This window comes from Nematostella vectensis, chromosome 7 (genome assembly GCF_932526225.1).
Source record: "Nematostella vectensis chromosome 7, jaNemVect1.1, whole genome shotgun sequence".
Classification (NCBI taxonomy): Eukaryota; Metazoa; Cnidaria; class Anthozoa; order Actiniaria; family Edwardsiidae; genus Nematostella; species Nematostella vectensis.
The window spans coordinates 11,174,907-11,201,932 of record NC_064040.1 but is presented as its reverse complement, the minus strand read 5'-3'; the positions used below and the strand labels follow the sequence as shown (position 1 = coordinate 11,201,932).

At 38.4% G+C, this 27,026-nt stretch overlaps 1 protein-coding gene across 3 annotated transcripts; it reads left to right on the top strand.

The window, feature by feature from the left end:
* Position 1: 1 nt before the first annotated feature.
* LOC5507119 (gephyrin) lies at positions 2-13,626 on the top strand. 3 transcript variants are annotated; one of them, XM_032375600.2, is made up of 22 exons: positions 2-73; positions 159-237; positions 471-528; positions 1,524-1,616; positions 3,171-3,265; positions 3,741-3,807; positions 3,914-3,956; positions 4,030-4,103; positions 4,199-4,232; positions 4,724-4,846; positions 5,597-5,689; positions 6,023-6,078; positions 6,555-6,674; positions 7,787-7,845; positions 8,886-8,988; positions 9,155-9,205; positions 9,646-9,767; positions 10,346-10,433; positions 10,948-11,021; positions 11,103-11,167; positions 11,418-11,521; positions 12,044-13,626. In XM_032375600.2, exons 1-22 carry the CDS (start codon positions 34-36, stop codon positions 12,272-12,274), a joined length of 1,872 nt encoding a protein of 623 aa, XP_032231491.1. In that variant the 5' UTR covers positions 2-33; the 3' UTR covers positions 12,275-13,626. The 3 variants fall into 3 exon arrangements, with proteins under 3 accessions (XP_032231491.1, XP_001627768.1, XP_032231492.1); XM_001627718.3 differs by having other exon boundaries at positions 4,721-4,846; XM_032375601.2 differs by lacking the exon at positions 159-237 and having other exon boundaries at positions 12-73; positions 4,721-4,846.
* Positions 13,627-27,026: the final 13,400 nt, after the last annotated feature.

Genomic DNA, 27,026 nt, shown 5'->3' with positions numbered 1-27,026 from the left:
CTCGCCCCAGTCCCTACTGTCGTGGGTCCTAAAATGGCGGACGGCGGAGGCATTCGTGTTGGGGTGCTAACCGGTAAGGCTGTTTTCACTCAAAATTCCCAGCGAATCTTTTAAGCGGTTTAATAGGAAGCTATCATAATTGTGCTCTCTTTGCCTAGTGAGCGATCGCTGTTCTAGAGGCAAAGCGGAGGACAGAAGCGGGCCTAATCTAACACGATTAGTTCTAGAGGAACCGCGGTACGTTGGTTTGTTGTTTTGCGCGACAGTGGTTACAAATATTTGCGATCGCGATGTATTGATTGCAGTTACATTATTTAAAAACAGCTGGTTCTCGTTTTGATTGAATGTGTTGAGATTATAAGTGGAAGTTAAGTTGTTTAATCTAGGGTACTGTAGATAATGCTGGCATTTTATGCTCTGTTCGCAATACACCCTTAATAAGCGTTTCGTTTCTTTTGTTTTGGTCTCAGTTTAAGCATCAAGGAAGTTGCGCACGAATGTGTCCCCGATGATATCGAGGAAATAAAGGTAATTTAGTTAAGCAACAGGTTTACGCCCTAGGCGTAGGAGTTGCAGACGGAAAATAGCAGACCCCAAATGCAGTCTGTGAAAATCTCTCAACCTTTTGACCTTATTGCGATGCGACGGGATCTAATCCTCAAATCTGTCAGATTTGGAGAGTATCACACAAGCTGTCTACTTCAGATATCATCACCAGTCTATTCCTAACAATTAAAGGAAATCAGAAGTTGCTAGAGAAAATAATGTTAATAAAACTATAAGTACTTTAGTATTATTACATAATAAATATACAAAATCTATCTAAAGTACAAGGGATTCAAATCAGATTGGACAATAGGAATATAAATTAAATTACACTATATACAGTGTACTGACTATTTTTGGAATAATCTGAATCCTGAAAATGTGTAATACCATAATCCTTGGTTTTGGTATAATCCTCCATAAAATGCAAAAAAATAGGTGTTGATGATGCATCAATATGCTTTGATAATAGAAACCTGTCAATTATTTGCTCTACTGCATGTAACTTTAACCTATATATGTTATTGATATTGTGCAACTCACTATCACACTGTACCAAGTAAGATTTAAATTTATAAAGTTTTGTAATCTTTTAATCTGCTTTCTGGATTATTTCACCAAAAAGAACATCATTCACATCTGTCTTATGCCTTAATGTACAGCACATTGTATTGTGCTTTTCTGTTATTTTTTAAATATACATTTTAAATAGAATTGAGTACTGGTAAATGTTTGTTTTCAGCACCCTGTGCACAATTCATTTCTAGAGATCTAAACCATTTTGTTACTTAGCCCATAGATCAAGGAGAATTTAAAGGTAATTTAGTTCATTCCTTTGTTTATGGGCTTCCAAAATTACAAAACTTTTCTGGCTAGATGCAAGGTGTTTCCATCTCCAAATAGTACTTTAAGGCTTACGTTAAAATTTATGGAGAGTGTAATGCCTCTGATGAGTCTCTTGTGTTTTCTATCTGTAGAAAGTCCTTCTCCGATGGAGTGACGAAGATCACTTGAATCTCATACTGACGACAGGAGGCACTGGTTTCTCACCAAGAGATGTTACCCCTGAGGTACAAAAATAACTCTCTCTACAGTATAATATAATGGTTAACAAGCATAGAGAAAATTGCTGGTTGTAGCTACCCAGCCCCTTGAGAAACAGGGGCAGCGAATGGGCAAGGGGGGGGGGGGGGGCGCTTGTCCCCAACTTTCAAATATTGGGGGCAGTGACCCTTACTTCTATGAGCAGAAGTGCTTATTTTTACATGAACATGCATGAATGCATTAATCTATTGCTTGATAAAAGACGATATAATGTGTTTTTAACCTGTTCGTATTCATTTCCATCTGTACTCTATGTCAAACTCAATAGAAGGCATTTGCTGAAGCCCATGCACGTATTCTTTATTGGAATACAAGCCTGTATGCTCAAAGACTTTCTCCATTGAGCCTCATTTAAAGCTGTTGTACCACTTTTATGTGAAGACAACTTGCTAAAAGCAGACTTGTTACACCCCAAAATGTTGTTCTCTAGTGGAATTTTTGTCTACCTACGTATACAAGGGAAAGCAGTGTAAAAAAAGAAAACTTAGATAAATTGTTAATGGAAAAATGATTGAATGTCACTCATGTGACAATATTGTAGATTCCACACCTTATAGAATTTCATCAAGTAAATATTGTGATAAAATTTTCTTGGTATTTAATTTTTCTACAGTGCTATAGGGTGCTGTCTAAACAGGGCCGTAGCAGAGGGTGGGGCACTGGGGGCATATGCTTCCCCAATATGTCCCAAAATTATAAGGAAATGACCGGAAGGGGCGTGGCTGTGCCCCCCCCAATATTTCCTTAATGTTTCTGTATTTTTCCACCCCCCCCTCACCAATCTTATTTGGCCTGCTACGGCTCTGCTAAAAAAGGATAGGAGAGGGGCTTAGTGGTCAATAGCCCCCTAGATTTTATCCAAATCTGATTCAAATATTTAAAAAAAGAATAGGTTCTATTCTGACAAAGGGAAATAACTTTTCAGGTGTTCTGGGTAGTAACTTCGTGCGCACTAGCGCTTGCCACTTTACAAAATGCAAATTCCTTCCCCATGTGGCGAATTATATTGCTAACTGCGTTCACCATGGTGGCAAATGCCTGTTTTCTATACTAATGAATTTTGAATCACGGTCTTTCACCTCAAAATCGTATTTCTAATACGTCAAGATAACATACTGATGAAAAACACAAATTGAAAAAACACAGGCCGGATAATGAACTCTCGTTTTGCACCATTTTCTAGTTCCAGGGAGCATAATATTTTCACAAAAAGGATAATTCTTGACAATTTCCAGTTACTATTGGTTACCATATTGTCACTATATTTTGCAAAATAAAAAGGGTATTGAATTTTGCGATATTAAAGTTCCTAGAAATAGGATTTTGCGGGGCTTAAATGTCGCGAAATGAAAGAAAATATTAAAGTATTTTGATTATATTGTTAGCTATAGCTTCTCGGTTGTGGCTAATTCCCCATCAGTGTGGCTAATTTTTTTGGCTTAAAATTAGCCACAGTGGCTTGTGCCCTCAAGATCCTAACGCACACAGAGAGTAATAAGATTTTGTGTTTGGTTGCTTAGGCAACAAGTCAGGTTATTGATCGCCTGGCACCTGGACTGGCCCACAGGATGATGGAGGAGTCACTCAAAGTGACACCCCTTGCAATGTTGTCAAGGTAACAGATGTCAATCACTTTCAGAGGAAGGGTTTCAAGTAGTTTATCCTCAGAATAATGGTATACATTTACTTAAAAGTCTTTTAGATCTATAAAGGTTTTTTTTTATGTACAAAAGAGTCTTCTCTGTGTAGAATGTTTAAAAATCACAATGATGAACAAGCCCTAGGGACAAATGTGGGACAAATACAGAGAGGAACTAATACAGAAGGGCCAAGTCAATTAATTTACTTAATAAATTTAAGGAAAGATGGGAATGCTCATACATAAACTGGAACAAAATCTCCTACTTGTTTCCTTGCTCTGGTCTGTAGTCTGACCAATTATGATAATATACCTTCAGTGATGGACTCTCATGCTATATATCTGCCCTTCTGTGAATTAAGGTCCACTGAGATTTTTGTAAACATGTGCTCATATATACAAGGGGGTTATTTGCCCATTATGTTATTTTGACACACTCATTTTGCTACAGACCTGTTTGCGGAACTAGAAAAAGAACACTAATAATCAATTTCCCAGGCAGTGTCAAAGGATCGCAGGTAAGGTACCCAGGATAACTGTGATTGCAATAATCAAAAAATATTTATATGATAACGATGATACCTGGAATTGATCTTCTTTTAAGCATTTATTTTCTTTTTACAGGAATGTTTTCATTTCATAAGCCGTGCATTGCCTCATGCAATAGGTATTATTAATTCCCACATATATCGCTTTGTACTATAGCTGTGCTATCTGTTTAAAAAAATTCTTCTTTATAGAGCTGCTCATGGATTCTCCTAAAGTCAGTGATACCCACAAGGCCATGGGAGCTCACCATCAACAACTTCAACAAGTATATTCTTCATCATTCCTAGTGTCCCTGAGAATATCAATTGTTCCACCAAATCATACATAATAATAGATCTTTGACCATTTCATTTCCCACAGGACAACCATGACTGCTCACGTCGTTTCAATAAAGGTAGTTACACCCAAATGCTATCCTTTCCACCATAAAGATAGTTCGCAGGGTTTTAGCCAACCATATTCGCTGGCTTCTTTTATGAGAACCAGAAAGTCGGGGTAATTTTTGTAAAAATCTCCATCTTTCACAGAAGCATTTGAGTTTACATCGATAGGCGGCAATGCTGAGAGCAAACCCTGTGCAGTCAAACCCTGTGGGTCTACAATATAATAAAAATATCTGTTCATTGAGTCTTCCCTGAAGAAGTCTTTAATAAGACTTCGTATTAAAGACGAAAATTTGGTAGAGTCGAATACCAGTTTTTGGCGTATTGTATTTATTCTTCTGGTTCAGAACACGACTATTTGGGCTTTTTGCATTTGTGCATATTACTGTACAAACTCAATTATTCTGAAATACGGGTTCCGTCGGCGACATTACATTGGTACTTTTACAGTATACAGGGACTTGCAATATAAAATAACCTGTTTCACAACATTTTCCAGTAGACCTTACACGCATAGCAGAGCGGGATAGACACTCGCCATTTCCTATGGTCCCGATGGACGAAGCTATCAACATCGTCATGAAGCAAACAGAACATCTAGGCACTGACACCGTTAACGTAGAAGGTAATCAGTTAAACGGCGGAATACTCGTCCATTTGATTTGCAAACCCAAAACACTGCCACCGCGGTCCCGCAGTGAGGACCGCGGACCGCGATGGCAATGACTTGTACCATTTCCCCTTATCAATATCCATCGTTCTATTACTCAATCCGGACCGCGGACCGCGATGGCAGTTCTCAGTAGGGACTTTAAGATGCTACAACGGCTACGGCTAGGACGGAATGACCGAGATAACACTTTAACACTTGGCGACAAATTCCAAATTAGTTTCGATGAAATTACCTTGACTTTATATTCAGGAACGAACAGAAATTAACCGTTAGCTTCTTTCTAGGATAGGAAACAGATAAAAGTAAATTTATACTCCAACCGCACCACGTACTCGCCAGACCGTAAAACTTGGAATTTCACGTCGTATTCTGGCGGAGAACGGTTGGAAATCTATCAGACATAACGCATTTTCACGTGCAGCCTTTCAATTTTCAAATTGATTCCATTGTTTTCTCCCGTCGCCGTACTCGTAGCCGTACTCGTCTTAAAGTCCCTAGTAACGTTTCGCTGTGGACGGGAATTCTACAGTTGCTCCCTTTTGATTGGCAAACTCCAAGCGGAGGAGCATCGTTCAAGTTTACAGGATATTGAAAACCACAGTTAACCCTTAACTCTCCAATAGTCAAAAGAATTTCAAATAAATAATCTCAGCTTATCTCTTGCCTTTTCTCAAGGTCTTTGACCGTTTGTTCTTCTTGCAGACGGCATGGGATACATTTTAGCCAATGATGTACTCGCAGACTCTCCCTTCCCACCATTTCCTGCGTCAATCAAGGATGGATACGCCGTCGTTGGTACCGTAACACATTACATAATACATGGCGGTAGCAGAGGAGAGCCGGTGTCACCCCACCCCCCACCCCTCAACACCCATACCCCCTAAAAGACACCTCTCTCGCCATGTGTCACCCCGTCACCCTTTTTCTTGCGCCTTGAGTTACGGTAAATGTATAGAAATTGAGAAATTTCGCGTTGAATTTTGGCGTCTCAGGGACACCAAAATAATGAACTTTTCCAGGGGGAAAATGTAGGGCATTTTATGCTTTCTATGAAAATGTGCTGCCGCGATATATTAGAAAACAAAAATTGTTTGCCATAGCATAAATGTCTGCTCCTTATTTCTGTAGCGTCGGATGGCCCTGGAGTCCGGAAGGTTCTTGGTCCAGTTACAGCTGGTGTCGTGGTAAGTTGTAAAGTTTATAGTGGATAGTAAAACACTACTCTTTAATCGCCGAGTGTTCTATGTATAAATTTACAAATTTTCAGAATTCATACAGTACATTAAGGCAGTTTAATCTTTTTACTCTCGCGATGAACTTTGTCTAGTGCTCTGTTCTGCTTGTTGGCACTCTTCCATACTTCTACCTCTTCCGGTGATGGATTTAAAGGGGCAGTCGCACGTTTGTTTCAATTTGAAAATAAACCGTGGAATCGGCATTTCTTGAGAGCGAAATAGACGGCTGAAAGAGTATGTAGATGTGAAATCCGTTGGCATCGCGCCGAATTTACCCACAAGAGGACAATCAAACAGCTTTTAGATAATGTCCTGTACTTTTTCTCTGTGCTGGATTGTTGACGGTAGCATTCTGGAAAAAAATACCGTTACCGGTGCGACTGCCCCTTTAAGAACTCACTAATATATGTTCTGGTTATTTTAAGACTTCGTCAATCGTCACGTCTGGTCACGTGATGCGAATTACGACTGGGGCCCCAGTGCCTTCTGGGGCGGATTCGGTTGTTCAAGTGGAGGACACAGAGCTCGTGGAAAGCGCAGACGAGGTTTGTTGACGTCGTACTTTCGCTACTACATGACGTCATACCTTCACAGCTACATGACGTCATACTATCACCAACACATGACTTAATACTGTCACTACTGCATAACGTCATCATGTGACTGCTACATGACGTCATACTACCACTACTGCATGACGTCATACTATTACCAACACATGACTTAATACTGTCACTACTGCATAACGTCATCATGTGACTGCTACATGACGTCATACTACCACTACTGCATGACGTCATACTATTACCAACACATGACTTAATACTTCACTACTGCATAACGTCATCATGTGACTGCTACATGACGTCATACTATCACTACTGCATGACGTCATACTATTACCAACACATGACTTAATACTGTCACTACTGCATAACGTCATCACGTGACTGCTACATGACGTCATACTATCACTACTGCATGACGTCATACTATTACCAACACATGACTTAATACTGTCACTACTGCATAACGTCATCACGTGAATGCTACATGACGTCATACTATCACTACTGCATGACGTCATACTATTACCAACACATGACTTTATACTCTCACTACTACATAACGTCATCATGTCCTTACTACATGACGGCATACTATCACTACTGCATGGCTTCATGCCTTCACTATTAGATAATGTCATACTGTCACTACTACATAACGTCATCATGTCCTTACTACATGACGGCATCACTACTGCATGGCTTCATGCCTTCACTATTAGATAATGTCATACTGCCTTCACTATTAGATAATGTCATACTGTCACTACTACATAACGTCATCATGTCCTTACTACATGACGGCATCACTACTGCATGGCTTCATGCCTTCACTATTAGATAATGTCATACTGCCACTACTACATGAAGTCGAGTAAACGGCATGCAAACAAAGCCAACGTTGCTAGCGAACCCTCGTCCATCAAGACTAAGACTGATGCTGTAAAGCAGATCATCAAGAATGTCCTTTGTCTTGGGGCCAACTGAGCAAAGCAGTGCCAGCAATGCTGACTGATATTGGAGCTGTTTGCACGGGGCTTTTATACAAGCCTGTCTAGCGAGCCTTTGATACTAGACTCTTTGCCTTTCAGGGTCAAACAGAAGTTCAGGTTAACATTTTATCGACACCCAATCCAGATCAAGATATCAGGTCAGCTATATTGATTTTCTCTGTACATATCGGCTGCTCTATGCTGTTAATAATGAGTCCCTCTCGCGTTTGATTCAAATCCCGACTCCAGCTTGTATAATGACAACATAATAATATAACATATAATACATCAAAGAAGTACAATAATTTCCCCCTCTTTATTTTCTCACTATTACAAAAGCTCGGATACTTCAGCTTGCTGGCTTTGATCATCACAAAGATGCATTCCCTAGCTACAAGGATAGTTTTATGAAAGGTATTTTTTCTTGGATTCCTTCTCAATTCACCGGAATATTCACAAAAATCAATATCATATCTAATGTCTAATTTACATTCGTTTGACCATTAGGAAGACATTCATTAGAATGTTGAGAAACCACGAAGAAGCATCAAGTTAGAGCGAAAACAGTGTTTGAAGCACGAGGTTTTCCGCTCTTGATTTTTAAAGAAGTCTCGTTTTCGAAATCTTGCAATCCTCGAAGTACTACATCCCCTTAATAAACCGCAACTGCCCGTATCCTTGTTGCTAGAATGAAATTTTCGATGGTATTTGTGCAAATAGGGTGTTTTTTTCGGTTTCAAGTCACAAAACAGCGGCAAACAACAAGATGTAAATGCCAAAGCGCGGGGGTAGGGTGAGTAAAAATGCTCACGCGCAGTGGTGGGGTGGTTGTTACTAAAAATAGCCAGATTCGGAATCGACATGGCGCGCGGGTAATACCAAAGTGTCCCTCTCTTATCTTATGCTCTCTTGGTGTAAGTCAGTGTGCAAGCACTGGGGCACATTAACGAATGTCAATCAACCACTCCTTTTTATTGTTTACAATTGAAAATACATAGGCTTATTTGCAAGAAAACATCAAAGCAACCACTCACGATTGAAGTTTAATACCTTATTAACAATGTTTGATTGAAAGCATCTCAGTCACCTGCTTGAATGAGCCGATGCAAATTGATTCTTTGAGTGAGTCGTTTTTGTGCGGGAGAGTAAAATGGCGGCGTGATTGGCCTTCTTTAAGGAAATTGCCTTGTCTTTGTAGGGCGATCGGCTTTGATATTGCTGCTGGCGAACTAGTGCTAAGTAAAGGTAGTCCGTTAGGACCCCCTGAGCTTGGTCTCCTAGCAACCGTTGGCGTCACCAAGGTAACAGGCACCTTATATCTTATCGTATATGTTTTTTTTTTATTCTGTGTCCCCCGAAACTCTATTCGTTCAAACGTTTCCAGGTCGCACGTGCTGTTGTGCTAGCTGCAAAATGTCGTAGCCATATCTTGCAGTTAATTCAGCTTCAGTCTATTTTTATCTTCAGGTTCCTGTATATAGAAAACCGAGAGTGGCAATTATGTCGACTGGAAACGAGGTACTTTTCCTTGATCCCGAGGTACTTTTCTTTGATCCCGAGGTACTTTCTTTGATCCCGAGGTACTTTCCTTAATCCCTAGCTTTCCCATACAATGCAACACTAGTACTTTTTCCCGCATTTACATTCAACACTTTCATTGATCCCGAGGTACTTTTCTTTGATCCCGAGCTACTTTCCTTGATCCCTGGCTACTTTTCTTGATCATGAGGTACTTCCCTTGATATAGAGGTACTTTTCTTGATCCCGAGGTACTTTCCCTTAAGCCCGAGGTACTTTTTTTTGACTTCGAGGTATTTCTCTTTGATCCGATGTACTTCTCTTGGTCCCGAGGTACTTTTCTTGATCCCGTATGACCCGTACTCGACCCGTCTTAGAGGCGGCCACGCCCAATCTGCATACCACACTCTTTCCTTTGACACATTTTATTGTTCCTGTAGCTCGTTGGCTCTGGTGAAATCCCACAGGCAGGACAAATCAGGGACAGCAACAAAATCATGCTTTCTGCTGCTGTTACTAGGGAAGGATTCGAGGTCCTGGACTTGGGAATTGCTTTAGACAGGTACTCCCTCCCTCCCTCCCTCCCTCCCTCCCTCCCTCCCTCCCTCCCTCCCTCCCTCCCTTGTATTCAAAACAAAACAACATTGTCTCGCAAGTCGAATCTTAAGGAAAGTCAGACATTAAGCATGCGAGGATAGCAGTTTTGGTTGGCAAGAACTTTATTAGGGGCGGGCCACCAGTAAAGTGGAGGGGTGAAGGGGGACGTTATAAGGTTTCAGGTAAATTTCTTGCTCGTTTTGCCAAGCCTACCAAGTTTGATGTGGGAGACGCCGTTTTTAGAAGTTGGTTGCAAACACTTGTGTCTTAAAAAATTTGTTCGATAGCTATTCTTAATCTGTGGATTGGAAATTTATAACAATTAGCTTTAATAAGATTTATCAGGGCTGTAGCAGGGGGTGGGGCACTGGAGACATGCGCCCCCCCCCCCCCAATATTATCTCATGATTCTGTATTGCTTCCCCCATTCTACGTTATTTTCCGCACCATTAAATTGCACAAGGGCGCCGTTTTATGACCAAAAGTGGAATAAGTAATACCCTTTCAGATTCTTAGTTACAAAGATCATTGCTTTCTTCTCAGCCCTGATGACCTTCAGGCGAAACTAAAAAGAGGCGTGTCTGAAGCTGACGTCATCATCTCCTCTGGGGGCGTGTCCATGGGAGAGAAGGTAACCCTTAAAATTTAACATATGAGGGGTAGGGTGGGGAACTCAGGCACTCACAATCAATTAGTTGATGGATATAAAGGCATTGTTCTCTTTATCCTATTCCCTCGCCTGAGACCATTATGGTAAGTTACCATGTCAACTTCCCCAGTTTTTTTTCTTGCATTCTCCCTTCCTGTTTCTTATCCTATTTCCGCGCTCTTCAGCTAGAATGCCAAAGAGGTGAGAACAGACAGACTTGATACTGATGAGTCACCCCATTGTTTACCTTTGTTTACCTTCGAAAATACAACAGCCTGTTTTTTTGCAAAAGAACTTCAAAATTGCCTTCCACACTTGAATTCCGATACTTGAGTGACAACATTCGACTAAAATTTTCTCAGATTCAAGCTTGAATTAGCCGATGGAAATGGATGCTTTGTGTGACTCATTAAATGAGCGGGAGCATAAAATGGCGGCATGATTGGCCTTAATAAAGTAGGAAAGTTTCATATAGATTTTAACATCTTGTTTTCAGGATCTTTTGAAACCGGTACTAGAGAAAGGACTTGGTGCCACGGTTCATTTTGGCCGAGTGTTTATGAAACCTGGGTAGGTGCCATTGCAGTTTTTGTTTGACGTTGTCTTTTGCTGCTTATCTATTGTACCTGTCGTGTTTATAATAAACCACAGAAAGCCCACGACCTTTGCCAGCCTGCGTACGGGGTCGCAGAAAAAGTTGCTATTCGCCCTTCCTGGTACGTATAGAATACTTTGTCTTACTATCCCTTGCTTACTATTCATGGAGGAAGAATTTTTTAGTTATATATGGCATTCAGGCAGCTCAAAGGGGAGTTTTAAACCCCCCAAATCCTTCCCCTAGATCCGCTAATGGAGCCATGCCATAAAATTGTCTTTCACAATGCACTGGAAGGCTCTTGTTTGGTGTGCGGTAGTATGTAGCAACACTGGTTGTATTACGTGATCTCATTTACCTTGCATCCACAGGCAACCCGGTTTCGGCGATGGTGACTTTCTACCTTTTCGTGCTTCCTGCCCTTAGGAAGCTGGCTGGACACCAGTTCCCTCATTTGACCAAAATCAAAGCTAAGGTAAATGTGAAAGATGAGGGTAAAAAGTGGTTTACCAGGCTCGCGACGGCTTATCTTTAGCTCTATACCCTCCTCCTAAAAATGAGGAGGAATGTCATAAATTCAGCTTCGTGGGATACAGTTTTTTAACCGGCCTTAAGATGAATCTTAATGATTTATATGAATATTTAGATTTCTTGACATCCACCTAATAAATTGAAAGAACCATAGCGTGGCCCACGGGAAAGTCAAAACGCCATGCGCTAGCGAGATGCGCAGATGACATAACCCCTTTAATGTCCAGGAGATGCGTGGGACTGGACTCTAGGCCACCATCTATCCTTCACGCGTCTCTCCTATTTTACTTGACGTTTTCAACAGTTGGAGCTAGTTGTTTCGACCTTTACCGTATTTCTTAATCCCCTGGGATATGATAGCTATTTAGCAAAAATGAATATGGGAGCCTTTTATAGCTAGTAGGGAAGGAACTCGTGTTATACCTCCTTAAATCCATAATGATTTTCTCATTTGATTGCAATACAGCTGGCCAAGTCAGTGAGGTTAGACCCCCGTCCAGAATACCACAGAGCAGTATTGTCATGGCAACCAGATGATCCAATCCCAGTGGCGCAGTCAACGGGCAGTCAGTGCAGCAGTCGCCTTCTGAGCATGCGCACTGCGAACGCGCTGTTAGTTTTGCCGCCACGATCTGACGAGCTGATCGAGATCGGTAGCGGCTCAATTGTTGACGCTCTCATTCTTGGTCCAGTGTAGCAGAGAAACAGGAAGATATACATAGCTCTCGGCACCAGTCCCTCTTCAATCACAATCCGCAAGGTATTCTGGGTAGATTAGCAATACACAGTAGTACAGTAATACGAGGACGACGATGGAAGACTCTAGGGCCGACTTGGTACTGTTTTTTTATTACCCAAAGACTATGTAATGCTTTAACAATAGAACAGCGCCGTTGAATTGTGTAGTTCCAGAAAATGTCCATACCCCCCTCCCCCTATTGAGGGGGCCGAAGGTATGACTTCCCACCCCTCTGGAATTTCCAACCCCCTGGAAATAAATACAGTAACTGTTAAGGAAAAAGGGCATTTTAACCCCCCCCCCCCTCCCCTCTGGAAATTCCTGGGCGTTTGAAACCCCCACCCCACTGGAATTTCCAATCCTCTCAATGGGGGGGGGGGAGGGTATGGATATTTTCTGAAACTACACATTCCACAGTGATATACTTATGTATACATCTCAATTGCACTGGACACATACATCTCACTTGCGCCTCATTGCGGCACTAGAAGGGTCCCATTACAAGACTGAGAAGTCGCTTAACTTTTCGAGTGGCAAATTAAAGCCAAAATCAAAAAGAAATTGATCGACAAAAAATATCTTTCAATGAAAATATAAAGCCCTTTCTGACAAAAAAGCTTCTCGGCTGATCTGTTAGCGCTGAATAAGTAGCTCTATCATTTGTCACCCAAGAAGTCACGTGATCTGGTAGTGCAAGTAGGCCTATTCGGCCACACTTTAAGTTGTTATCAAAAAATAAAGCAGAGCAAAAGCTAATCCGCTATGATGGCGTCAATCATAGTTTAAATTGAGATTTTATCCGAAAAAATATTCTTCTAAGGTGTTTATGGGAAGGCTGTGTGCTGATAATTTATTTTTGTAGGAAGAGACTGGGATTGAGTAGGCATATTAAAAAACAGAATGCTGATTTTTAATTACAACAATTTTCCATTTTGGGGCAGGTTTTACCCATGTGTTTTTAATATTATATTTTCCTATTTTCTCAATTTTCGTAAAACATCGTAAAATTTGATTTGACAATTTCTGGAAGTAAATTACTTGTAAAATACACTAGTATAAAAATATATGTATTTCTTGCGAGCCTTTTGCTCTGAAATCAAATACTGTTGTTTTGTCACTTTGAATGCTTATACTTTTTTCACGTCGAATCCATTTTGATGGTTCCAATACAGAAAAGTTTAAAAATTATGAACTCAAATTGTCTTAAATTTTTACGATAATTTCTGTCTTATTGTAGCTCTACCCTTCCAATTGAGTCACTCATGTTGTATTCAAAACGCTGAAAAAATAAAGCCCTGTTTTCGAAAGAATTCTTCGGAAGTGCCCTTTCCTTTGTTTCCTTATGTTATCCATGGGAATTGTGGTAGAGAAAAGAGTCGTGCTAATGGGACTTGCGTTCCCACGGTGCACTTGACATTCAGCTTTAACCACAAATTGTTTTATTTATACTGATGTGTAATTAGCGCGCTACTCAATAGGGGCACCTGTGAACCCGTATAGTCACTGGAAAAATGCCATTGTTTTAAGGGCTCTTTACCCATTCATCGAGACAATACCTCGAACTATTACAAAAACTCTGCGAAGTTTCCCACGATAACTTAAAGAGATTTATTACCAGGCTGAATTGAAATGCTGAGGCCATTATTTCTGGTAATTTAAGCAATGGCGTGAAAAAGAAAGCTTCGTATATTCCTGACATCATCTTGATTCGTTACTTAGTAAATTGTTAGTCTTCTGGACAAAACTTGTAACTACACGAACCTGTTAGCAGATGCACCTCGGCTTAGTTACTATTCGCTTTAACTTTTTTTTATAAACAACAATGCCATGTTTTTTTTTATTAGCACAGGGAAAGTGGAAATGTGAAAGCTAGTAATTTTACTTCTTCTAAATCTTTTATCTTACGATAGAATATCAAAATGAAATGTAATTTGTAATGTAAACACTGGATAACGCTCAGTAACAATTTCAAGTTTCCCTTGAATATTCTGTTAAATGTCCCATTTTGTCTAAAAATGTTTGATATCAGACTTTAGTATATAAAACTCGGGAAACTCGCAAGAACAAGCGATTTGATTGGTTGAAAAACTCGGGATAAAATGCAACATACACCTAGGAGGTGGATTTTTTTTTTCTGCGCCCCGAAATCAAGCAAAATGGCGGGTGTAACAGCCGATTTACAAGTGTTTACGAAAAGAAAATTGCTCTAAAGCTCGTTTTATATACTAAAACAATTATACCATTTCCTTTTTGGCGGATAGTGGCTTAAAAAAGCCTTCGGCTCTCGGTAGATATTTCGCCACTATCCACCCCAATGGAAATGGTAAAATTGTTAAATATTACAACGCTACCTAATTTTTATTTTATTTTTCATTTTATTTCTCTTTTGTTCTAAGGCAGGGAAAGGTCTATTTATTTGACGTGTGTTTTAGTAAACATATTTTTTTGTGATTTTAAAGTTATTTCATGATGTTTCTTTGATAAAGAGCTTTTGTCTTAAACTCCCCTTTACCTTGACCCTGCTGAAATGTATTCATCAGCCATTTCATTCCCTCTTTTTAATAACCAGCCAGAGGACTTGAATCGTAGACATTATTAAATGGTTTAAAATCATATTTCAATCACATACCTTCACTTGTTATCTAATACATTTTTTATCTTAGCAAAACCTTTTCTGTTACAAAAAAGGCGAATAGAAAAATATGCTTTGATGGCCATATTTTAAATTATTACACAAAATGTTTCAAAGTATATAAAGTCGATCCTATTAATGTTGTTTTTACAATTTCACAAAAGTCGGGTTCCTATTATACTACCATAAGCAGATATGGAATCATAATATTTTTAAGTGTGTACCATAAATTACAAATTTGTCTCCAATCAACGCATGTGCTCAACCATCCTCTACGAGCTGAATGTTGTGCAATGACATTGACTATTCAATAAGTTTGCTAACTTTAAAAAAAAAATCGTGGACAACGTTTACTGACGTTGACTGTATGTATCTTTTGTAATCTAAAACACCCACACACAAGTGGATTATGGAACTGTTAACAACCAAGTATCCCACTGTAATTTGTAGATGACGTAGTTGAGGTTTCCGTGGAAGTGTAAATAATTAAAATGTAAACAACAACAAAGGGGTGACTGAGTTCTTTAAAGAGATTTTGTCTGCCGGCCATTTTATCATCCTTGAAAAATACTATATATAGGAAAGCACCAATTTCTCCAATTTAGGGAAACATGTAAACTTGGTAAATGGAGTATAAAATGTTATTTTTATATGGTTATTTTGACATTACTACCCATAATTGCCTCTCGAACGAAAACAATATCAAAAGTGCGTCTGGATGGATAGAATTCAAGAGGTCACCTAATTTCAGCTCTTTCGATACACTCTGTTTTTTTTTTTATAAGAACAGAGTGTATCAGTTGAGGCTGGGCCGTTCTTACTTTTGGGGCATTTCAAGGCTGAATATGATCTTAAATTTTAATGTATATAAATATAAAATAGCCAATTATTAGGAAGAGAATTACACTAATGATCAATAGAATAATAAGGTTGCTACTGTGAGCACAATTTGATTCTGCATTTAAGAACGCATCAGGACTAAAAAAGAAAAATTATTCTTCTTCTGAGCCCCGGCATGCTCTTAGCATGTTCTTAAAATTTGACGAATGTTCAGGCTGGACGTTCTTATAGAAAAGGTTCTTATAAAAATGAATGTAGTGGACATACACAACTGTATATTGGACCTTCAAAGCGCTGAACATATATTTTTTAGTTCACACGTGTACATCTCAATTAAAATAAGTTTGACAACTTTTTCAAAGCGTGTATTATAAATTCCTTTAGAAACGATTTTTTTGCTGTGTGATTGACTTATTAAATATTATTTGCTTTTGGTTGTCATCTTAATACTATAATAACATAATTTATAAGTCTGTTAAGTTTCGTTGTGTCTGCATCAAAATGCACCTTTCACAACTCATCCTTTTGAAAACTTCTGAAAATACCCAATGTTCATTGCGTTTGTAGCTTTTAGGTACAAAACTTAAAGTCAACGTAAGATAAACCTATACTTTAAATGATTTAAAAAGGGATAAAGAAGGGATAAATGATAAAAAAGGGTTTTACGATAACCGCCCAACCCTAAAAGAAAGGACTGTGTTACCTACTGATGTTTACACGCGCATGTCAGATGATTTCACATGTGATTTGAACTAATAATAAACTATTATTAAATAGTATAAGAACGTTTAACAGGTCTTAAAATTTAAAAAATTAGACTTTAAAACTAAGCTCAAGATAGTTTGCGAAAGCCATACGGTTTTAACTGTTAAGGTAGCTCTAGACAGTTAGGAAAAGCAATCAACGGAATACTCAAACAGCTATACGGTTTTAACTGTTTAAGGTAGACCTAGATAGTAGTTTAACGAAAGCGCTAATCTCTGAATTCTCTTAACCAGCTAAGAGAGTTTTAAGGTAGCTCTAGACAGTTAGGAAAAGCAATCAACGGAATACTCAAACAGCTATACGGTTTTAACTGTTTAAGGTAGACTTAGTAGTTTAACGAAAGCGCTAATCTCTGAATTCTCTTAACCAGCTACGAGAAGCAATCATCTGAATACTTTTCCAAGCTCTAGCTTGTTAAAGACAGAGCCAGGCGGGTAGTGTGTGCGGTGCTGTTATGTTTGCTTTGAGAGTCATGTCGCCATTAAAACCACGCTTCTTTAGACAGATGCAAGGCTGCTGAATTACTATAGTACTGGACAATTTTCCCACGAACCCCGACAGGTGGAATGGACGGTGGAATTAATAGGCACCGGTTTCCATGTTTGCTTGAGTGCTCAATTGAATGGTAGTCTAATTCCTTTACATGTAGGAAAATTATTTGAAAAAAAAAAACAACACAACTATAATAATTAGGTCCTACCGGTACCTTCTAATTACTTGAAATTTTTAACTTGTTGTAGCTTAGAATAGCACTTATGATATTTTTAACAAGGTGACACGTTTTTTTGTGTAGTATCTTTATCATCTTTTGAACTTCTATACCTATTTTCGTCCTCTTGTGTTATAATTAGCTAATTACTTGTCCTTTGGTTGCTAGCTTTTAACCTTGGCTTGTTCGTAATAAAAAGAAAATATTAATAGATAGCGTCAAATGTTTTTTAATTCCCAGTAGTTAAAACTGTTTTCTGTACTATTGACTTTGCTCTTATTGTTAACAAACACTGTAAACTTTGAATACTTTTGGTTTGTCCTTCCTTCATGGCTAGATATAGTTCGGGTTTGATGGAAAAAATAACAGCTCAACATAGCTTCAATACTTTTCCTAGTAAAATTCCAGCTTCGTTATTTTGTAAACTCTACTAGAAAACATTTCAAGTTTGCTACCACCACATGTGCTTTACAACTTTGGCGTCGTTTGTTCGGTAAATGGTCGTTGGGTACTAGCAACGGTAAAGCCCGCCAAAGACCCAACTCCCTCTCACATGTGTAAAACGTGTCCGACGTATACACGCGGTTTGCCGCCAAAACTGACAATAAAAGGTGCTGCTGGCGTAATCTCTGATTGACAGAGAACCCATTCAAAAGTCAGCGCAATTGATGATTGGCTGTGTTATTTGATTAATGCGTTTGTCCACGCGAGATGATTTGCAAATCTCGCGGTGGTATTTTGTTAACGTTCTTCGACACTTGGGACAATAGGAGTTTCTTCAACGACTTCACGCCACTCTTAGTAACTACGATTTGTATTGTTTTGTGAAAGCCAAGCCAAGCCAACAGTTTATTAAATAGAATCTCTTCATATATCAAACAGTGAGACAGATAAAAATGGCAAGAAATCCGACAAATGAAATAGTCCTTTAATGTGCAGGTTTCTGTCAAGCGCTGTTTCTGGAAAAGATCAACACATTTTACTATAAGATACAAAGCCAAGAGTGACTGTCTAAAAAATCAACTAATTTCAAAATAGACCATAATTTCCGGGAAAACTCAATTTCATAATAAGTTTTCCCTCGATCAAAAAAGGCGGACAAAAGTCATTTGACCGTTACAAACCTCATAGTTTTAGGGTCAATTAGCAAACGAGCAAAATCTTTAATCGCCTTTTCCTTGATAGAAAAGGACGGAAAAATATTATTTGAAATTAAAAAGTAAGAAACCATAACTTTAAGGTCAATTCAAGCAAACGATATAACAGCGTTATTTTGTTTTGCTTAGTTAAAATTTTTGCGTAAACTTTCCTGCCTCATTAAACACAGTTTCACTCAAATATCTCCGCCCAGCTAATACCTAAAGAGAACATGTCTAGAAGGAAGCCAGACATCTCCAAAACTAGTTCCTGTTTGTGATTAGATCATTCTTAGTAAATACTCAAATATCCTAGGAGTCAGAAAAATGGTTGTTTTTGGACCTGAAAAGGTGGCAAAGTCTCGCGTGTAGGATCGAAACATCGTACTGAACATATAAACGCTTGGTTTGTATACAACTCAAAGAAAAAACAAAAACAATAGAGCGCGAGCCATGGAATGGAAGGTTAAACACAGCGAAGCGTGTGTAGGCTAGACCAGTCCCACGTGTCCTGTTCATACGTATTGACTACGCAAACAAAGGCTCAACGTTGGATTCTATGCCTATATATTTAACCTATTGTGTGAATCAACTTGTGCCATTGTGTTTCATGTCCATTGGTGAAAACAAGCTCGCAGGGTTATGTGTGGGAATCAACGGAATGTTCGAAAAGATGGGTGAGGGAGGCAACGACAGAACCACCATACGTACAACAAACCTCACAATAAAACTCAACAAACATTTGTTGCATTGGAAAAAATATTATACCGTGTAACACGTTTTCTTAATGTGCGAGCGAGTTTTGTTTACATACAAGGCCATGCATGGGAATTTTTGTAGTCAACTGTCGAAAAACAGTAGAATAATGCTTTCGCAGGGTATAAAGTTTAAAAACTAAAGGACATTCTCCCCCTAAAATGCAACTATTACAATTATTGGGGCTGAAAGCAAAGAAGAGTTCATGGGTGTTTATTCTTTTCTCATACGGTTGACTCGGACGCGGTGATCTTGGACGCTATTATAAAGGCATTGGAGACAGATAGTCGTATTGTCTGGTCTGAATTGCAGCACAGGCGTGCCGGCATGTGTGAGCATTAATGACCTAAAATACTTACTAAGCGGTTTAAGTAATTGTTTTAGCGTCAGTGCTTTTTTGTACTGAATTTGGATTAATGATTGATGCGTGCGGGTGATCGCTATCGTGTTGTTGTCCCTTTGGGCATATTTGATTGAATAGAAATTGGGAAGAACTTTCAAACGACACGTAAAGAATTTGTTAGATAATAGCGAAAGAGAAAAGCATTTCGGAATTTGTCGCATTTCCGATCAGTTATTTCTCAATAGTTCTCTCAGAAACAAAGAATAAATTTTATTTTCGGACAGCAAAAACGATTCATAGCATAGCATGACCCCTCCGCAGAGGTATTCAAGTGAACCTCGAGGGATTATTATCCAAGAAGGGTGCCATGCCTCACGACACGACAACCTCACGGAAATTTAAATTTACATTCTCGTTTCTGCTCGAGGGGTTTCTGGCTTTAAAGCTTCAAACCTTAATAGAACCTAAGAGTCCATCAGTAGTTTTTTCCTAAAGTAAAGGATTTCCGTTGGCCTATTATAAAGCCGTTAGTGCGTGTACCCTCGCACTTACCGAAAATAACGAGAAATTTTTATGACTGGTAATTAGATGTCCATTGCAGGGCCTAATGGTAAACATATTTATCCAAATCTGACGCCTTAGAAAAGTGTAAATTGCATTAACATTTACTTAACTCCGAAACATTTATACAAATTGCATTTTACAAAATCTCTGGCTGATTGATATGTTTTGAAACAAATTACGTCTAAAATATGGAAAGAAAATTGTTTTGCTGCAGACTTTTTGGTAATTCGCTTAAGGGTTTGATTACAAGTAGGCTATGGGTGTGGTTGATGGCTGCTAAGAGTTCATTTTTCACATCTTGTCTGGGTTTATTGTATCAATCGTAGATCAATATTTTTACCGTTGTTTCTATTGGAAGGTTAAAACGCGTATAGTATAAACGTCTCCCTATAAATTAAAAAAATATATATATACTCCCCCCTAGTTTTGACAGTTAGAATGCAATGCATATTTGATTAGAGGTTATTATCCTGTGAAATTAATCTTATTAAACCCTTCCTTTAAATGCTGAGATTCCCTTTAATGCTCCTTAGATAAAGCCATCAAATTTGAAAATGTAGAACTAAATGGAACTTACCATTTAGGTATAGTCTATACTTGGTTTCTTTTAAACGATGCCTGTAAAGCTCAAAATGCGATTGAAAAATAAAACTTTTCAACGAACAGTAAAGCAATGGAAATGTAATAAAAAGAAGTAAGAATAAAGTCAACAAGTTGCTAGAGAAAGTCTGGATTTTGGTGTTTTGTATGTATGATAGTGGCCGAAATAACATAACTTCAGGGTAAAATATTACCTTCACCTTATTCAAGTGGAAATGACCAAAGTTTCAAAAAAAACGTTGGGACAAATGCAGAAAGTTTGTCGAGGATTTCGTATAGTAACTAAAGTTAATAAAACAATACTTTGATGTTATAACCAGCAGTGACTTCTTGTACAGCAGTTAACTAGCAGTACCGCATTTTTCGTCTTTGCGCGTCCATTTCCGACCGCGTCAATCAAGGCTAAAATCATTCGGAAGCGAACACTCCAGTTAAATCCTGTCTTTCTTATCATGGAGCGAATGAGTCTCGAGAGCCGTTTGCTTATTATTACCAATACAAACACATAGTCACTCGAAAATTCTACACTAAAACTTGATATGACACTTGACCATCGCCGCTCGCTGAGTTTCATTTAGTTGTATTTAATTCAAATATTACCACACATTGGAGGTCGAGTTTTGTTGATTGTATGACATATTTAAGTAGTTCATGTTTTAATAGCAGAACAGGCTTCTTAAAAGGACAATACTTAAAGTTAAGATTTGCAATTAAAGACCTGTGAGTTTTTATGTGCAGTATAGTTATCTATTACAACACAGGTTGGTCATCTCTGTCAAAAATTACTTTTATCGTATCGTGAGGAAAGAGGAAGTCTTCGGTACACTATCATCAGCTGAAATTCGCTACGACTACCGATTCAGAACTGACAATTGGGTGATAAGCCACACATACGCGGGGGAGATTTTTACAACTGCTTCTTAGCGTCCCAAGACGGAAGTAAACATGTTTTTCTACTCTTGGGGAAAAACTTTTGTGCGAGAACTCTTCTATAATTACTACCATGAACATAATAGAACGTTTGTCACTACCTCCCTCAGGCCTGTAATTTTAAAGAGACCGCATGTGCGTTTTGGAAAGATGTTTGCGAAATCAATTTTTGGATTAAAGTTTTTGTTTCGCGTCTTCTTTCATTTAAACTGTCCTCACAGTGTTTTAAGAATTTACGATTACCATTTGCTGTTAGGATATAGTCGCTCCTGTTATAGATATCGAACTCTATCTTATCACCTCCAATAAAATACCAAGCAACCAGAGTATATCCTATGTAGCATCCCTCATAGAAAGATAAAAACCATAACTTTCAAGTAACTCGAGACACCAACTACTAAGGAAGAAAAATGTTAAAGGAAATGGTCCCAACAGGGAAGCAATTCCAGTTATGACTGGCATAGAACCTTTACACACTTCCATCCCTACCATTCCTCATTGAAACAAACCTTTATTTATAAAGAATATATCATTAGTTAAAGAGCTTGTTCATACTTTTAAAACGCAGAATATAGCCCTACTGTTTTTTAAACGACACATAGTATGTCCATGTTTCCTTTCCATAACCAAACCACATGCTTTACAAAGAAACCCAATCTATACGTGACATTGAATTCCGTTTCTCCACTCCTACGAAAAAAATACGACGGTCCCTCCCGACCCCCAGGGTACACCTCGCCACAGGTGGTGTGAAATATGCCGTTGTCTGTTCCGAGGAGAAGCGCCTTTGAGCACAAAGTGATGGCGCGCATATGGCGTTGACCTTTCTTTGACCAAAAGCGCAACTCATCTGCGCGCTACTTTGGGCAGAGTCTCAAAAAGGGCCGAACCTTATCTGATAATCCGCATGTGCTCCTACAAAGATACAAACGCGGGCGTGATAGGAAATTCAATTTTGTAATCAAGATCGACTTAAGCAGCTCTGAGTAAAAAGCACAATGAATTCAAAAGCGCTATGCAGAGCCAATACTTGCAGGCTATTGAGTATAATACCATGAGCAATATCCTCGGAAATGAACCTATATTGTTAATTTTCTTTGTAAAGGCCTTCCAAGAAAATGGAATTGAGTGTGTTTTATTGGGAATATTTGAAAATAATAAGAGTTCCGTGCCCGATATTGCTTTTCTCTCCAGGGGGGTTTATCCTTATAAGGTCGTCATCAAAAAGGGTATTATCAAACGTATGTTGTTACTGTAGATATAAAATTGTTTTGTTTTGTCGCAGACAAAGTTTCTCGCAGCTAGGCAACTAAGCGTTAGCTTGAAAATTCCAATCAATGGATAGTCAGACGTGGAATTGTAATAACACAATCGAAAGGAGCTAATTCATTCGTGTCGAGATGGCGTTGTTGGTATATTTACGAGCAAGAGAATACCTACTTTCCAAACGCAAAATATTTAAGAGGACTCAAAATCCTATGCACATTTCATGTTCATTTTTTAGATGAGATCTGAAGGTCTTGTTACTTGTCTTAATGGATTTTTTTATATTCTCGGCAAACATTAGATTTACAAGCATTTAACGGCTAATAAAATGCAAAATATGATGTTTTGTTTTACCATTCCACAAAACAACATTCACAAAAAGATCAATTCTTTAATATACACGTAAGTTGCAACATTATCCTTTTCTTATCAAAAAGCAAAAAATGCCTATAATAATCTCAATTCGAAAATAACCTATAGAAATAATATCTCCGCCTGCTTTTTCTTCACAGCGTAGACCTAGGTGGACTTCCTATCAAAACACACTTTCTAATTAACAGTTTTGTTCTAGAAAAGACCAAAATAATGCCAAGTTATAACCACTCAGAAATAAAATAGCAAGCGCAGGAGTTTTTAACAGCGTTATATTTTGACAACAAGCGCTTTGTGAAGAGGTTGAATTATCCTCTAGTTCCGTTCTCCTTAGCGAACAACGCAGTGGGTATGGTTATATAAGAGAGACGTAAAATTGAATAGACTTGGAAACCACGCTGTGTTTAATAGAACTCGTTAAACGTCCACGAAAAGCAAAATGAGAAAATAAAATCAGCTAATTTCCATTTTATGATCCAAATGACTTTTGTGTTTGACTGTTTTGAAGGAATAGTGTCGAAATGGGCAAATTAGCCCAAAATTATGCCTTAATCTATTGCATTTCATACACCCACAATTTATTAGAATCTGGAGCATGCGGTGAAATTAGGTCAATTTCTATTTTTTCTTTCTTTTAACAAAACTCCATTCATCATTTTCTCAACGCTGACAGCTAAGTGGCGAGTGTTACAAATCAGCCGGTTGCCAATTAAGGCCGAAGTCTGCATATCTACCAATCTCTTGCCACTATTCGTACTTAAGAAGTCCCCTTAATAATAAATAGCTTTAGAGGAAACTAACTTTTTAGCAAGCTGGCGCCTAGAAAAATTCTTTTGAATTCACAACCGGGCTTTAAAATTGATGAATCCAAAACACAATCAGTATTGTTCAAGAAAACAAGATAAATTACCGTCCTTAAAGTATACACGAAAGTTGGGAGAAAACCCATTGCTTGGAGTACACAGTTATTTCGTTTTTTGTTTTGAAAGACTAGTTTTGGAACGAGTACTTGAGCTGACTGAGAAAATAAATGTTTGTAAAAATGCAAATCGCGACAGAGGCAGATGTTTGTAGAGTCTTAATTATAATAACAAAGCAGGAAAGTTTTCGTATGAGAGGACGTGGAAATCCTCCTATATATTCAATGACAACACTGTGTTTGGCCTCGAGAAACACACAAACCCAATCTCAAGAGTTCCAGTGAATACACCGTGCATAAAATCACTCAAACCTAGAGTTTAACCGCTTTTACCAACAACTCAAACTTTGATCGCAAACCATTTATGCTACACTTCTTAGCATTCAGAAGGAGTGTACTATAAGTAGTTAAAAGTATTCCTGTGAAACCGCATTCACAAACACCATAAAAAAGGACAAGCATTGTTTCGAAGAGTAAAGTTTTGTTTTCTCTGAGAAGGCGACTAAAATTCGCTTATCATTGCATTATGCCGGGCTAAATTGCTTGTTTGGGCTGACTTGCACGAGGGGGGTGCGTCTTTAGCGATGTTTTGCACTTAATCGTTTTCTCACTATTCAGGGAAAATGTGCTACTTAAAAAACAGCCAGTGCCTCAAACTTTGTCGACTCGAAAACAAGCGATTATAATCTTGCTCCACGCGCGCGCTCACATGCGTCAGTAAAAACATACCGCCGCGGAGCAAAGCGAAATGACAAACGTGACCGAAATTTTTCCACATCCGTCGGTATTAAGAATCGATTTCCACTGACTCATTTCTTAATTATCATATTTTTAAGCAGAACGTGGCATTCTTTGGCTTTAAATGTGTTTGTGGAAATTGAATACGAAATGTTTGCCCCGCGTTAAAGCGCCATAAAAGTGTTCTAAATACATCGGTTCGATTAAAGCCAAATTGCGCTACACTCGAAAAGGAGGATCTGGGCAATTTCATCGAAAACCCTCACTATCGAAATATACTACTGATAAAGACCGTGAGAAATCAAATTCGACATCACAGATGAAGACACAATGATGCTAATATCAAGAATTCTCCCAAGAAATGTACAATAAATTCCATTATAATATTTCGCTTCCAAGCGTTATTCATTTAGCCAAGAATGCACCTGTCTTAAGCATGCTGTTTTTTTCTTCAATTAATGACAGAAAGGTTTCTTCTAGACAGGCTTGCCGTTTAATTATTTATTTTTACAATCATAAATGGCTTGCATAACTTCGATGTTCATTTTGGCTCCATAACATAAGTTGATTGTGCGTTCCGTTAGTTCAAAACAACTTTTGAGAGCCGTGCGTTATTTAGTTGACGGCGTTTCGCTGACCTTTTTTGTGTTCAAAGAATACCTTATTTGAATAGAATGTTTTCACACTCCTACATGTTGAGATGTCTTTTTTTAACCCATGGCAGTTTTTAGTTTGCATAAATTTATACATCGGCTTAGATATTATAGGTTTTCTTGGCCCTAGAGCGCACATCGCGGCATCGCTGTAAGGGTTTAAAATTATGTTTTTTTTTAGATGGGTATTAGAATCTAGAACCCTTCGCGAAGAAAGGGGATTTAGGATGAAAATATATCTTAGATGGACTGTCAATAGCCGTAATTGCGGAGCTGCAGAGAAAAACAATAGGAAAGCGAGGTGTTTACATTTGCTAAATGGTTCTCAGGAATACCAAGCAAGGCGTGATGAAGAAATTCCGGACCAAATCTCGTAGAAATTTCAAAAGATATGAACTAAAGTCCACACATTGACATAAAGAAGGCTCAGTTGAAGTGACTATTTAGAGAAAATGACGGCGTAAATCACCCAGTATTTCATAAAATAATCAACGAAATATGGACAGGAGTTAGTGAAAGGAAATTAAAAATGTCAGGAAAAATACAGCTGTTGGACGCGAGGTGATATTGATTTTAGGAATTCGCGAGAGATAAAAATTCTCCTTCTACAAGGGGAGGTGGGAGCATGGCATATGGTGATTAAAGGACTTAAAAGAATTTCAATTACATATTCTTCGGAATAATAGAAAAACACAGTCATTTCTATTCTACTTGGGACATTTTCATTCAATTGGCTCACTTCTTTTCAAACTAAAACTTACAAACACTTGGTTGACTAACAAATGAACATTTCTAGCAGAATGTTTTCGTTGAGATTGGAGAATATATGTACAGTGTTACCCTAGTATGAAAGACAATATATTTTGATAAAATTTTATCATGTCGGCTATCTTAACCCTTTTCAAGCCATCTGTTTCAGGGAATAAATAACGAAGTGGGCAGGAATTTTTTATTTTGAGCAGTCATTTTAACGTATTTTGTCGGATGTGATGGAGGGGAAAATAGCAATCGTCAAAAATGATTTAAAGGAGATTGTTTCTAGGAGTTCTTGTCACCCCTAGTAGAATGTTCTTTCCCTTGCTTATTAGTTCCGGTATTCAATAGGAATATTTATCTGGCCGTGTTAAAGAGGGTAAATTCATGTTGATGGCATATATTCTGTTCTGGCATGACAAATTCGGCTGGAAGCCCATCAGCTGTTCTGGACCTTTACCTCTGAGCCAATCACAAGGTGATGATTTTTGATGGCTGTCAATCAAAGCCACGTGTGCGGAATGTTGTGTGTAACTGTCTTCAGTTTGGCCGGATCTATCCTATGAATAAACATTCGTTATGCATAAAAAAACCCTTCGTCGTTAGTTTGGACATAATGACATCGGGGGTAAACAATTCGAAACGCATTAAACTCGAACGAACGAGTTTACTTCGTTCGCGAATTCGCTACACGACTGGTCTTTTTCTAAAATAGTAAAGACATGTCTAGTCTT